Here is a 15,695-nt window from a genome sequence, read left to right on the forward strand (position 1 = left end):
TTTACGATCTGAAATCATACAGGCACTTTTTAAAATTTGACCCTCGAGTAACGCTCTAAACTTTAGCTCTGTTAGTTGTCTATTTAATATCAAGGGTGGAACATAAAAGCACAGGCATGAAAAGCCTCCAAGGCAGAAAATTGTGTAATATCACAAATTCTCAAAATCGTCTGGCACACGCAGAAGAAAAACATACCTACGTGGTTTAGTGTCAAAGCCAGGGATCGAGAAAGCTCGCTTAAATGCTCCGCAGATCTGAGACTCGCCAGAGTTACAGCACCCAGTTCTGCCCTTCGGTTTGTGCAGATGTGTGCGCACAGCGTTAGCTGCAGGCAGGGTATCCAGAGCCACAGTTCTGCCAAATAGGGTCCTTTTTTTATTAGTATTATTTTTTTTTCCTTTCCCCCCCAGCCATCTGGGTGGTCCGAGAATCAGAAATACCTAGGATCCCTCGAACCACATGTTCTAATCCCAGCAGAGTTGACTCAGTCCTTCATCCTTCCAGGGTAAATTGACTTCTCTGCTCTTTGTTGCGTCAGGGGGGGAACTTTTGGATGAGATTTTTAAAATTTCCGCTCTGTATGGACATTAAAAATCCTACATTTTTCTTCCAGTATCACAAGCCAGCGTTCCTGCCGTTATTTTTTTATCTCTCGGTACCTTGTGTTATTTGCTTCCCACGGCCACTGGTAGCTGGGAGCCCAGATTAACCAGCACCTGAAAAGTGACGTGCCGCAGGCTTCATTTCCCAAGCCAACGGGATGGATGGGTTTTGTCCATTTATCTGGAAGGATTTCAGAGAAACACAGCGAAAATGAGGAGGCTGAGCAGATTGATATTTGAGTATATGCTGCGAGGCTGCAGCCCGGCCAGTTCGTTAGTGTGGGGAGGAAGGATATGACAACATGCAGCAAGTATCCGGAGGGACATGTTACACGAGGAGGCGTGCTAGGAGCACAAGGGTGAAATTCAGGGAGAGAAAAAAGGAGGGTGGACAACGAAGGTGCACTGCATGGAGAGCTTTTTATACTGAGAAAGGATTTGCTACAGGTTCGAGTAGAAGTTCGACCACGAAATACAGGACCAGAAAGGGGGAACCCACACACCCCTGTGTGGTACAGGAGAAAGTGCTAGACAGGAGCAACGCTGCAACAGGTCTCGTCGTCTCTTGTCCTCATGACTGCAAGAAGCTGGTGAGAGGTGAAACACCATCTAGAGAGGGGATTTAGTCAGGATTAAGAAAAAGGAGAGGTCAGGAGAAGCAGTGCTCCACATTTAGCAGAGAGAAAACTTGGGAAACAAATTTGTGACACTGGAGTTTAAAAGGGCAGGAGATTGGCACTGAATATTTATCCATGAAAGCAATGGAGAATGGGCAATACCATTGAGATAGCTTCTGAAAGACCTGCACTCTCTGTTTAGAAACTCTTTAGAAAGCAGCAGAAGAACAGAGTTCAAATAAATTTTTCCTAAAGCACAAGCTTAACAGCGGATAAGGTGGAAGCATGAAGTCACTTTTAATCTGCTATAAAGTGAGGTAAGCAAAGGGATTATCACTTAAGACTCGCTGACATGAAGCTCTGAGAATGACATTTAAAAGCAATGGTGGATTACAGAGTGACATCATATTAAACGAACACATGCCAGAGGTTTACATAAAAGACCTCAGAGATCAGGCTCTTGTTCTCAATACTAAAACCTCCTGGACGTTTTTACACTTCTGGAGGTGATTAGGCTAAATTAGAGCTGCAGTTTTTCATTCAGTAAGTTGTGGTGTTACAGCACCAGCAGCTCGGTGGCCCAGATCTTCCCTGAGGACTAATGGGCACGACTCCATCTGAGCTCACCAAGGCCCCTCACTCCAGCGCAATGTTGTTGGCATTCAGCAACTGAAGATCGAACCCAAACGTTTCTAAGTCCAATCTGTGTCTTACTTGCATAGTTTAGAGACTCTAAAACCATGCACCTTCAGGTCCCTCTGGACTTCAGGTTTGAATTTTTCAAAGTATTCTGAAGGTTATTTAACTTAACACACTTGATGAAACTATCCTCAATTTAAGGGACACTGTAGATGTGCAAATCTCTCTCATAACGGAAAATGCTTGAAAATTGTTAACAAGATTCAAAAAAGAAAGCTGTGGGGTTTTCTGGTTGGTTGGTTGGGGTTTTTTTTCCATGGAATAGTTTATCAGATTGGAAAAACCTACAGAAACATTCTAGCCCTGATGAGTGTTTTGGATTATGTCTGCCCCATTTTCAGAAGACCTGATGAGCCTGTCCTCCCACTCAGGTCAGAATATGTTAAGCGTGCCCCTTCTCAGTTTCTGCACAGGTACGTAGTGCTGTGCACTTCTTTCCTCATGCCTGAAAACATGCCACAAGCCCCTTCTCGGGAGCCGAGTGAGTCACAGACCGCTTGACTTTTCTTAGCTCTGAAAATGTCAGGAGGGTGAGTGTTACTGTAACGGCGGTTTAGGGGTGAGAAAACTAAAGCACAGATGGAATCAAAGCAATTTTTCCAGCTCCCAAAACAGGACAGCAGCACCCCAGTATTTAATCTATGGTCTCCTGGAGATGGATGAAGTGACCACCAAGTATTAATCCTGGTAGTTTTACAGTGAGATCGGTATTGATAGTCCCCCAAAGCACCTCCTGTACATTACCAAAGAGCCACCTAAAAGCAACACACTCCTGCTAATTACAGACCAGGGAGCGGTTTGAACCAGCCTTCTGGAGGGGACCGGCCTCTGCAAACCATCGCTTACTCACACATTCTTATTTTCTTAAATAAATAAAAGAAGCATGTGGGAAAGAAGGGGACAGAATAAATTGGATGTGGGAGCCCCCAAACCTGCTTCCCAAATGAGCAATGTGTCTATTTGGTGAAAGTCATAAAACTTTGCAAAACACGTAAGAAGACCTCTCTGAGCAGCTGTTTGCTTTGACTCCGGAGGGAGCTCGCTCTATCTCCAAAGCAGCACAGTACCATCAATCACGACCTGCCAAAGATTTTCTACTCCAGTAGCAAAGTAAATATGAAAACACACAGGTTTTATTGGCGTGGACGGTCTGTGGCTCAACTGAGCGGCGTCCTTGCTGCGGGAACCACCATTACCTGGGGTCCCATCCTAAACCGCCTGATGGGATCAAAGCCGCAGCCTCCTGGGAGCCGTGTCCCGCGGAGGGTAACCGAAGGCGCTGGGCTCCCAGTGATGCAACCGGCTCCCCTCCACCATCAGCTGTGGTCACAAATCCCTCCCTGAGTGGAGGGGATGACCGAGAGCCCCTGGCAGAAAACGGGGGGGCACGGGCAGGAAAGCCCTGGCAGGGCTCGTCTGGAGCGTGGTCAGGGCCACGGGGGGCGTTTGGAAAATTTCGCCGCAAAACTCGGACACTCCTTCACTGAGTGTGTTGGGAGTGAGATTTCTCAAAGGATTTCTACCTGGCAAAATTTAGGGTTTTTTTTTGTGTGCGTTTTTTTAAAATAGGAAGAGCAAAAGGCACATCTGTGACAATAGCAAATTCCACCTCTAAAGCAAGAGACACTGGTGTTTCTCAAAGCACAGTTCTAAGATGATGGTGATTATTTTTTGTATGGCTAAACAACATATTTTCCCTTAACCCCACTCTGCCTCCCTTGGCTGAATCTCACAAAAACAACAAAGGAAAGGGAAAACCAGCCTGCAGCAGACATCCAACACAGAAAACTCTTGGGCTCGACATTAAATTTGGCAAATTTGCAAAAACTTGAGACACAGCCTTTTTATGATGAAAAGTTTTAACCGTCACCTTGCCCACCTGCGAATTACCCTACCTAAACAGCTCGGGAACATTGGAACTGGTCCTGAAAATGTATTCTGTAATTTTTAACGCAGTAAAAAGAAAACAAACTTCACCAAGGAGGGGTAATAGGATCAGATAAAGGAAAAAAGTGTAGGCTGAATATCGGGGAAAATCTGTAATATATTAAGATCTCAGGGAAATGGAGGAAGATCCGTGATTAAACCAAATAAAATCCCTGCCAGAGGGAAATTAGGGGCAACTCCACATTATCATGGAGATGGAGTCTTCTCTGTGTTTAGGTCTTTAGGACAATTCAGTCCCCATGAAAGCCATGGAATTTGTGACTATCAGCTCAGGGTTTGTTTTTTTTTTTTTACTATTATTTTTATGTGTGGACAGAAGAGCAACAACAATATTTTGTTAATAAATAATGTCAGAACTGCATCCTGAAACACCAGGATGTCGGTAGAAAACAAGGCTGCTTTTGTTTGTTACACTGCGTAATGCCTGATGGGTTTTAACCACAGTCGAGGAGCTACTGTTAAAAACCTTCTTGCTGAGTCAAGCCTAGGCATGCTGTTTACAAGGGTTAGCCCTGAAGGCTCTTGCATTGGCAGGGACTTTTAAGCTGAGCTAAGGAGTTTTTAGTTATTTTTGTTGTGCTTTAAAATAAAATAAAAAAAAAGTTGAGAGTAGCTAAACACACCTAAAAGTGGGGAGTGGAAGGGAACTATCAGTAATCACCCGCTGCCTCTGCCAGCAGCTTTCCTCTGTAGGCAAGGGCTTGATCTTGCAAAGCTGATGCCAAGAATCCCCTTGGTTTGAAGTGGAGGGAGTTATTGCAGAGACCGGGCCCCAGCGGAGTAAGCTTTTGTGAAGCAGCTCACTAAAATATGAAATACCACTAAAATATGAAAGATGCCCCTTGTTATAAAAGGACCTGCTCTAACTTATGCGGTGAATTCAGTTCAGCTTTGAACCTGCTGAAACACCCTGGTTGATGACTTCTGCTCCGATACCACTGATCTATGTTCTGCCTACCATCAAGAGTGAAATTCTGACAAATCGATAAAATCTGCATGCGGAAACGCATATAACACCCACCATCACCCTTCCACAGAGCCTGGGCCATCCCGTGCTGCGGGAGAGGAGAGGATCCCGGGGAAAACCAGGATGTGGCTGTGTAATTAATGCATTATTGCAATGGCACAAAAAAAAGAGTCAGAAGCTGCAAATTTATTTTTCTGTCATTTCTTAGCTTTTGAGTGCTGTATTTTGCAACCTTAATATTAAACAATGTTGCTTTGTGGAAGTGGCACCTCATGAAATTTATATGTACCAATGCGATTTCTTTTATTCATTCTGCTCTAACTCTACAGTCCTGGAAGAGATTTCATCCCGTAGTCAGTTTTACTCGATTCTGCATTACATCCTTTCTCAGGGTCCAGCGGGCTCCAATCTTGCCTCTCCTCCCATCCTCCATACGACCACAAGCTCACAAGCACCAGAATCCAGGACGATGCGTCGAATCCACAATCCAATTTGTGTGCATTACTGCGATGGCACACAAAATGAGTCAGAATCTGCAAACTTACTTTTCTGTCATTTCTTAGCTTTTGAGTGCCGTATTTTGCAACCTTAATATTGCACCAAGGAACGATGCCTTGAATCCACAATATTCCTGTTCATTTACTCTGCAGAGAGCTCAAAGATCATCTGAATAAGATACTTTATCTTTCCAGACTAGCCAAGCAAGCACCACGATTCTGCCAAATCGCTCTTAAAGCCAAAAAAAAAAGATGTCAAAAAAGTGGTGTATCACCAAGTAAGTAAAACCAATGGAGGTTGTACAGAAACATGAGTTGTCCTAATGACTGGAGAAACACTATTTTACCCTGAAAAAAAAAAATCTCTAGAAGTAAATTTCAAGGCAATACCAACACGACCTGCTTTCGGACGTATACAACAAATGCTCAGTGACTGGGAGAAGACTTGAGCCCTGAAAATTATTTGTCGTTCAGTTTAACAAGGAAATGGTTAAGAGATAAAGACTGACAAAAGCGAGCAGAAATGCAGCAAATCTTTCAGGCCCCTGGCTTGGGGATCTTTTATTACTTGAGTTTTCCATATTCCCGACCATATTCTCAAGAAAAGGGTCCCACAGGGGGTCCTGCTCGAGAGACCCTTGCAGATTAATTCCTTCCAGTTAGGATAAAATAATGTACGTTCTCGTTAGGCCAAATTCAAACAGTGATGAAGGGGAATGCACTGCCGTGTCGCATCGAGCAGTCAGGAAACAAACCTTTGACATAATGCAGCAGGCAGATAATAAGAGCCCATAGTTAGCAACAAATGAGACTACACTTAATTTGCTGTGCAATGTTCATGTAATTAGATAAATTTGGTACCGGTAAGACAGCAGACAGCTAGAATATGAGCTTGATGAATTGGGGGCTCTCTGTCAGGCACCGATCACATTAATCATAAAGCCAAAACTCAGTGACACAATTTTTCTTCCAAACATTTACCATAATTTTCTAGAGTGAAAATATGCACGTCTTTTCTTTTTGGAGTTGTTGACTTTAAACAGAAGGATGGATTTCTGCACCACCAGGATGGAGTTCGAATTTCTAGAGGCTTGACCGTGCCCGCAAAGTCCACTCAGCCTATTGAACAAGAAACGTGCAACCTCTATGCATGCTCTAGCCCCGCTCTGCCACCATGTTCTGGGTGATTTCATGTTGGTCATCCTTCGACGAGGAGGGTGAGCATTATGTTATGATCTCCAGAGCAGAAACTGGAGGAGAGAAGAGGAAGACAGAAGAGAAGTAGGACAAAAACTAGAGGAGGAAAGGGCAGGAGATGAGGTTAAGATGTTTGCAGATAAAATTGAAAGAGAAAAAAATGGTTGAGAGACTAACTCCACAGCTGCTGAGAATTTTCCCAGTGTGGTTGTGCCGTTGTCCAGGGCACTTGGAAAAGAGCCAAACAGAAGTGGCATTCCCTTGACCCTAAAAAAACCCCACAGACAAGAAGCAGTTGGCTGCTCAACTTTCGTGCTCCACCAGCAGCACAGGCAACGTTCAGCACAATGCCCAGGTAGTAAGATTGATCCTATCAAACGTTTCCAAGAAAACTATGTTTCCTCTTCTAAGACCAACAACCAAGTTTTCTCTCCAGTACCTCACAAGCCATTTTTGTGAGAGGTGCTGCTGGGAAGGTGAAGGATCCCAAAGAAGAAAGGCAACTCTCGGTCCCCTGAAGGACAAATGTGGTCACTGATAAGACAGTGTATTATTAATATTGGCGCGGATGAACTGAAACCTCATCTGCCAGCACCATACACTTGGCCAGGCTTGATCAGTTGGACAACTCCAATATGATAAAATACTGGCCCCTGTCACTGGGCATTATGATTTACAGGTACACGGCACCAGCTAGCGAGCTCTCGGTTGTGTGCTGGAGAAAACCCTGCTCCATGACCCCACTGAAGAAGCTGCTGCAGATGCAGCACACCCTATCCTGCCCACGAGGAGCAAAGGAGAGCACCGAGTGGGGCACACAAATAACCTGGTGCTAAACATCTGAGCATCTGCCATCTTCTTTTCCAACCACTGTTTTGAATATTGTCCCTTCCAGAAGTCAGTATGTGCTTTATTAGCCAGAGCTCTGGCTTATTAAGTATCTCCCAGTACTTCTTTTTTAATTAATATCTCTCTTTTTCCTACATTTTTTGCATGTACTTGCACACAAGACCAGAACTATTTCGTTCAGCCCCTCCAACTCCCACGTTAGCAACATGCTCTGTCTTTTCCCCTTTGCGCGCAGTGTGGAAGGAGCTGCTCTGCCCCTTTAAACATCCAGTCAAACTGACTGCCAGCCAAAAAGACGATGACTTGTCTTCTGGTAGGATCCAAGGGAATGCCCTGTCGTTTTTTCCCGCAGCATTTTGGAAGCAGAATAAAGCCCTGGTAGCTGTGGGGCTCCACAGATCTCCTGGCTGCTGCCGTCTGTGCTACTTGCCTCTCAGGGGCTGTTCCCCTACTCACATCTACCCAGCAAAAGCACAGCTCTACAAACATCCCCTGCAAAGCCGGGTGAGTGCTGACCCCGGCTGGACAGCGAGGCCACAGTGGGGCTCCGGAGTCAACAGAGGGATCAAATGAGAGTTTTTTAAGTGATGAGCCCTATTTGCTCTTCCCTTGCTCTTCCTGAAAAATGTTTCCAGCCCTTATGGGTTCTCCTACACCAAGTGCCCTGGGACCTGTCCCTCAGCTGATGGCTGAGCCCTGTGTTACAGCTGCAGGTTGAAGGATTTTGGGGCTGCCGTGGGACCACCAACCCCATCAGGCTACTCCTCACCTTCCACGGGGATGGTGTGTTTCAGGGATGAGGAGAAACTCTCCCCGCCACACAATCATTACAGCACCTGCTCACATCTCTGCTGGCTCCTTTTTCCCTGCCCTGGTCAAAGCTTACAGGAGGTGAACCCAAATCTCTCTATAAACATGTCCTCCAAGGCACCAAGGACTACTGAGCTGTCATGTCCTGGATGAGGAGATTAACCATGATCCCCCCCTCTCAGGGTACAGCCCCCAACTGCTGCCTGTGCTCTCTGGCCATCAGCTGCCCTGAGGAGGGGGGACTGTCACGAGGAGGTCACCATCCAGGGTCCTGCCCCTCCAGAGCGGACATGGTCACCACCGTGAGGACCTGCCTCTTTACCACATTTTAGAAAACACCATCCAGCCTGTCCAGGTTATCGTCCGGTGAAATCAAAGTGAATTACAGTATTCCCAGCAACCTTCCCCTGCCATCCCCGCAACCGGCGGGCAGGGAGGAATGGTACGTGAGGTCTTCAAACAGGGAGAGCGGCACTGGGTCTTCACCAAGACGGTTCCAGAAATGACCCAGACCCAGCGTGACGTTAGAAACACCGCAGGTGCAAAACCACAAGTCAAGCCTGGCCCCAGGACCTCAGCCAGCCAACGACACAGAAGCCCTGCACTCCTGTCCTGCTGCTACACGGCACTTCTATAGGTTTAACGGAGTTGTAGAGAACTCCTGCCACCGGAGAGGGACAGTGGGGTCAGCAGTGGCCAGCGGGGCCGGGGGTGGCCAGCCTGCCAGAAGGGCAGTGAGTCTCTGGGACCTCAGCAGCGGGATTCGGCATACCGCGGGCGGCCAACGTTTTAGCAAGGCATGGGAGAGGAGGTGCGAGACTTACCCGTGGATAGCGTGGATAGAGTGAGGTTCGTAATGGTATCGTCCTTCCTGGTGGCGCATGTCAATTGGCAAAGGAGCGTGGAAGGCCGGAAAAATGTGCTGCGGCACTGTTGAGGGGAATAGAAGAAGAAGAAAAAAAAAAAGGGGACTTCAAAAACTTTTCCTTTCCTTTTAAAACAATTTCAAAGGCACTAAATCTCCATGAATTTCAGAGCAAGAGCAGTGCAAGACAAGGGGTCTTCATGATATCAGCGCTCTCATACACCAGAGAAGTGGAATGAATAAATAATCAAAGTCATGCGGAGAAATCCTACATCTTCAACATAAAAGATCTCCAACAGGGTTTTTGACAAAGACAAGCAGCTAAGCGCTCTTTGAACTTGAGGAGATTATAGGAAGCACCAAGGAAAACTAGACTTGCAACGCAAATCAGACTCAACAGAGCCTGGCGGGATCCAGACCTGTGTCGTCCCTCATGCGTGGAGTGGCAGCCAACACCTTTCCTGAAGGTCTGTACACACAGGTTGGAAATATTTACCTAAAAATGTAACGGCAGGAGCAGCGCTAATGCAGACTGTCTAGGCAGCCAGAAGAGGCTCAAAAAGTGCCTACTGCCAGATTCTGAGAGAGAAGCCCAAATTGCTCTCACTTGTAATCACTTGAGGCCCTATTTTTTATTCATTTGAGAAGCTTGTTTCATCTTTGATGGAAAGATAAAGTGGTCTCAAAAGGCAGAGAACACCTACATTGACTTCTTAAATCTACAGGTTTTAATATTTATTATTGACCCCAAAAGTTAACGGTGAGAATATTTGAGCGACTCGAGCTGACGGAAAAATTCAGCAGGTTATTTCTCCATGCTACCCCCCGACAACACTGCCTGCCCGCCTGGGCCTTTCCTGCTAAAATTACGGCAGGTAAAGAAACACAATTAGCAGAGCCTCGATAACGATAGCGTACAATCGCCCTCCGATAGGGCTCATCGCATCTGTAACGATGCCGCTGTCTAGATTTGTACCAGCCATCGGCTAAAAGATGAAAGGCTGGTCTTGCTCTGCCTTTACAAACAGAAGTTCTTCATTAAAGACTACTTAATATCGTCACAGGTCTGCCCATTCCCTCTCTGGTTTCTTGGCCTTTCTAACTGGCGACCAAAAGCAAAGCAAAACCAACCTCCTAAGTGAGCATTTCAAAACTCAGTATTTCCTTGCGACTTGCCTCCGCGACAGGTAGCATCTCTCTGTAGAGTGGGGCAGCACCATCCAAAACCAAAGTGTCAAAGCTTGGGCCAAGTCTCTCGCTGATGCTCAGCAAACTCCAGTAAACGCCAAACTCTTTTTGCTATGAAAGACTTAAAAATTCAGCCTTTTGCATCTGTGGCTCCAGCTGCAACAGATCTACGCCGACTCCATCCGGCGAGGCTGTGCTCTTTGCGGGTCCATCGCACAAAGCCTGCATGAAATCCACGTATACGTCTCTCCTGGCGTATCAGCAAGAGGATCTGAGGCTCCTACTCCCATCGCAACGTACAATCCCCGAGCACAGTGAGGCACAGGCGCGTCAGCCGGGCCGCCGGGAGAGGTGAGAGACTACACAAAAACAACCTTCCTGCCAACTCTGCTGAAAGGCTTTAAGCTAAGGTAGTCAGGGTGGAAAGTATTTCAGGCTCCGCAGCAGACTTGCTCTCCGTGCTCCAGCGAAGGGCTGGCACCACACACAACCTGATACACTGGGAGCATTTTTGCAGCTCGCCTAATGTCAGGACACAGTAGGGTAACTGTTAACCGCCTTCCCCCCCCCCTTCTGCTCCCCTCCCCTCCTCTCCCAAAAGCAGCTCAGGGAGAGAATAAACTTGCACCCTTTAGGATTTGCTTTGGCAGGAGGAAGATTCACCCTTTAACCGTCCTGGGTAGGGATGATCTGTTACATAAGGACACTTGTAAGGAGGCTTCGTTTTAAGAGGCAGCCAGTGTTTTTCCAGGTCAGAAATGCAGCAGAGTTCAGCTGTCACACCCCGTCCCCTGCTCACACAGCAGCATACAGCCTTTGGTCTCCCCAAACCACGCTCAGCCCAAACCGCTGCACCTAGACCTGCTGCCCTCCTCCCTGGGGACACCGCTGCAGCCACAGCCCACAGCTACCACGGGGACCGGGGGAGTGGGGCAAGGAGGTTTTACATCATCACGCACCAAGCACGGTCACAACTATCCCTGCTCAGACAGCTGATGCCAGACAACACAAACATCTCTTCCAGCCTGAGCCCCTAGGCTGGGCTTCCTGCAGCGCTCACCCTGTATTTATGCCATATAAATAAACCCAACTCTGCCACAGTCCTGGGACCAACAGAATCACAGAATCAATCAGGTTGGAAGAACCCTCTGGGATCATCGAGTCCAACCATTGCCCTGACACCACCATGTCAACTAGACCATGGCACTAAGTGCCATGTCCAGTCTTTTCTTAAACACCTCCAGAGATGGTAACTCCACCACCTCCCTGGGCAGCCCAGCTGGCATCCCTATAGGTGAAACTTTGCAACCTCCCAAAACAGGGCAGCCACTCTTACTGTAACGGGGAGGTCCACAGCTGTGTGAACCCCCAAACTACAGGAAAGTGTGAGCTGACATGGGCTGAAACTGTGCTGGGCATCGGGGTAGTGTTTTAATAATACATTAAAAAGAGAGTCATATCCTAATCCTTGGGGCCCATTCCCTGGACCAGTTTAATTCACTAATAACGATGAAAATGTTAAGAACAACGGGTCAACCTGAATCTCTTAAAACCCAGACCAGCTACCTTCTATTTTGTAACTGTGAGTTTCTAAATGATTGATTGCTGAGGCAATATTGGAAATCTTGTGCTAAAAGAGTCTTCCCCTGTCACTCAGGAGAACTGGAGAAAAGAAAACAGCGTGTTTGCTGCCTGGCCTCCTTTCCTAGTTATCTTTTGGTATAAAAATGACATCTGAAGAGAATTTCTCCCTCCTCACACCTCTGATTATTAATGGGAGAAAAATTTCCATGAACTTCCTCCCTCCCACTGGCACCGATGGTTTGTTTTTAGCATTTCAACCTCTCTGGACTGCAGAAGGGTCAGCAATGCCCCTACCTTGGGCGCCTGTTCCACTCTGCCACTCTCATTTCCAACCCCACCACGTGCTCTGTGCTTTGCTGCTGCCGAGGGCGAGGAAAAGGGCTGTTTTTGGTGACGTCCCTTTGCAACGTCCCAACTCAGGGCTTCCCCTCTGCTTCCCTGCCTGGGAGCATCAGTCAAGCCTACGGGTTGCAGTGGCTGATGCTGTTCCTTTTTATTCTCTTCCAGGTGCTTGGTCAGAAATAATGAATGGTTTTATAGGCAATCAACTACCAATTCATAAATGTCAGCCCGGCTCTGCTTCTTGTTCCCACCCCTCCCAAACAGGACAGCAAGCTGGCAGCAGGACAGCAATGCACGCCGTTAACAAAGATGGATGTTTTACACATACGAGTTAAAAAGACAATTATATTCAATTACTTCAAGTAAGTCATGGTGATGTATTCCTGAATAGCCATGGGAAGGGCAATATGATGATTAGGGCAATGAATTTGCCAACTTTAATCTAATCAAGACAATCTTTTGTTTAGCATTATCTGCTTTGAGGTGGCAGAGGATTTACCAAACCCAAGCAATCTTTGCAGATTTAACCCCAAACCTGCCCAATTAGCGCTAATGATGATTGTTTTACACAGCGGGAGGAAGGTTTCAGCAGGAGGCCTGGGGAAAGTTTTCCCCCAGGAAAAAGCTGGGCCATGCCAAGCTGTGTGGTACAGAATCACAGAATCACAGAATCAATGAGGTTGGAAGAGACCTCTGGGATCATCGAGTCCAACCATTGCCCTGACACCACCATGGCAACTAGACCGTGGCACTAAGTGCCACGTCCAGTCTTTTCTTAAACACCTCCAGAGATGGTGATTCGACCACCTCCCTGGGCAGCCCCTTCCAATGGCTAATGACCCTTGCTGAGAAGAAATGCTTCCTAATGTCCAACATGAACCTCCCCTGGCGAAGCTTGAGGCTGTGTCCTCTTGTCCTATCGCTAGTTGCCTGGGAGAAGAGGCTGACTCCCAAAACGATACGCTGGGGCGCAAAGGCACGGCATGGCACCTCCAAAAGTCCCCTAGCACTGGGACAACAGATAAACATTTTCTCTGGCTCCTGCGGAAGGAAGAGAAAAGCAAAGAACAAATCAAAGCAGCACCCAAGCGGCAGGGACGATGGGAACACAGGGTGTTTCACACAGAAATAACACAGCTCTTCGTGAAGGCCGTGGGGTGAAGCGCAGCTTCAGAAGGAGGCCCCACCTTCCACCAGCTGCTGCTCGCGCAGGAATGCGTCTGCCCCGCCGCGCTGTGTGATAAGGGGGAAGACGCTGCTGCCTGTCCCCACTTGTCGGAGCTGATTTTCTGGCCAAGGTTTACGAGCAAGACACAGACCTCCCACTGCTATATTCTCATCCTCGTCTATTCAAAGGCCAGGCAACCTTCTGGCTTCAAAGGGAAAAGATATGAAGCAGAAGCGCAGGTTTAAAGGGGATGTCCCTTTGCCGAAAATCCCAGGAATCGGGGAGGGAGGCATCAGAAACAGGCATTTTTGGAGGATGATGCAGGCTTTTGATTATCTCCGCAGATAAACCCGTGCTTCAAGAGAAACACACAATGCATGTATGGGTTTGTGCAGCGAGCAAAGGAGCCGTTTTGACATCACTCGCAGCAGCGCTTCTGTTTGAGCTCAAAAAAAGGAGAATTAGGAAGGGTCAAATAAGCTTTTTCTATTCCAAATACTTCAGCCTACACACGTGATCGCTTAACAAAAAAAAAAAAAAGCAGCAGAAGAAAAGAAATCAGACCCCAAGCTGCTGAATCAGGTTTCATTTGCAGTTCACTTCGACAAAAATAATTCGGAAAGCCCTTCAGAAAGCACTTAAAGGCTGTCTTCTGTTCCCACTTGCAACTGGGGTGCCACAGCAAGACCGGCTGGGGACACAACCCGAGAAGCCCCCCCCCCATCCTCTGTACCATCCGATATGCACAGAGCTCCCACCGCTTTATCTAAAGCACGCGTGAGCTGTGCAGGCCACCGGCTGGGCTAAATAAACGCGGTTTTCCTACGGATGTCCAACAGTCTTCTGTGGGAACAAGCGGTCCCAGCTGTGAGCAGGCTGCTTTGCCATCAGAAATAGAGCACAACCGTTTTGCAATCAACAGGGAAATTCATTGAGGAAAAAAGTAAAGGAATGCTGTCTGGATCATGCAGTACTTGTAGTGCTTTTTCCAACAAATTTGAAAAAAAAAATCCATAAAAAAATGAACATTTTAAAAAAGAGGAAAAACAAATGCTGACTTCTTGAGATCCCTTTTGGCTTGATTTCCCTATGGTTTTCATAGAATCATAGAATCACAGAATGGTTTGGGTTGGAAGGGACCTTAAAGATCATCCAGTCCCAACCCCCCTGCCACGGGCAGGGACACCTTCCACCAGACCACGTTGCTCCAAGCCCCATCCAACCTGGCCTTGAACACTGCCAGGGAGGGGGCAGCCACAGCTGCTCTGGGCAACCTGGGTCAGGGTCTCACCACCCTCACAGCAAAGAATTTCTTCCTCATATCTCATCTAAATGACACACGAGACACAGCTTTCATAAAGGGATCACAAGCTACCTTGCAAAGACCTAACAAAGCTTCACCTCTCCTTAGCAAGAGAAGCAAACATGTGCATTTGAACCACAGCCTTTTTTTTTTTTCACTCGAGGGGAGCTGAAACACGGTAACCTAAAATAACTTGCCCAAGTCTATGCAGCCAAACAATAGCAGGTTCCACAGCGAACCTCAACTACAGCAGGCAGAAGCTGCAACTTTATCTCAAAGAGGCTTCGGAGCCCCGGGGGGTATCAGATTGATTTGGATTAGCAGGAGAAAAACTTCTCCAGACAACAGCTCACGCACTCCTGTCACCGCGGTGGCATTAGCAGCTTTGCACAAGCAGCTGACACAGAAAAAAAAAATGGGAAAGGGATGTCCCAGGCGGTGCTGGTGAGTGTCCACGAGTGCTTCACCCCTGTTACCGGGGGTGGTGGGACGCTGCTTGGTGCAACTCGGCAGCTTGCAACAGCTTGTGCTTTGGGTTTGTTCAAGGTCCAGCTTGTTTGAAAAGGATAATAGGAAGATAAGTGCTGCCTGCACTAGACACTACGTAGGAACATCTAAGACAGGAGAGGAGGCACTTGCTAGCTTTCCCTGTCTCCAGAGCAAAGGCCTTTCTCACTGCCCACATTTTCTCCTGGATGGCCAAATCTCACTCTCTTCTCAAAGGCAAGGTTAAAGAGACAACAAACACAAACTGTCCTTCACTCTATCACCACCCAAAGAAGTCCAAAGCACCAAGTGAGAATAAAATCGGAGGTGGCATTCACTTTCTTGTTAGGCTTCTTACCTTATTGCAGTCTACAACTACCTGAAGGGAGGTTGTAGCGCAGTGGGAGTCTGCCTCTTGTCCCGGGCAACTAGCGATAGGACAAGAGAACACAGCCTCAAGCTTCGCCAGGGGAGGGTCAGGTTGGACATTAGGAAGCATTTCTTCTCAGAAAGCGTCATTAGACATTGGAAGGGGCTGCCCAGGGAGGTGGTGGAGTCACCATCTCTGGAGGT

At 47.3% G+C, this 15,695-nt stretch overlaps 1 protein-coding gene across 2 annotated transcripts in view; it reads right to left on the minus strand.

Annotated features, from left to right (window-relative positions):
• GLI2 (GLI family zinc finger 2) overlaps positions 1-15,695 on the minus strand; it is a 156,218-nt gene that overhangs the window by 62,325 nt on the left and 78,198 nt on the right. For both annotated transcript variants that reach the window (XM_068407554.1, XM_068407553.1), the window contains exon 2: positions 9,011-9,116. In XM_068407554.1, the coding sequence (XP_068263655.1) occupies positions 9,011-9,116 (106 nt within the window). The remainder of the gene's footprint in view (positions 1-9,010; positions 9,117-15,695) is intronic.

Source organism: Nyctibius grandis, chromosome 9, assembly GCF_013368605.1.
Source record: "Nyctibius grandis isolate bNycGra1 chromosome 9, bNycGra1.pri, whole genome shotgun sequence".
NCBI lineage: Eukaryota > Metazoa > Chordata > Aves > Nyctibiiformes > Nyctibiidae > Nyctibius > Nyctibius grandis.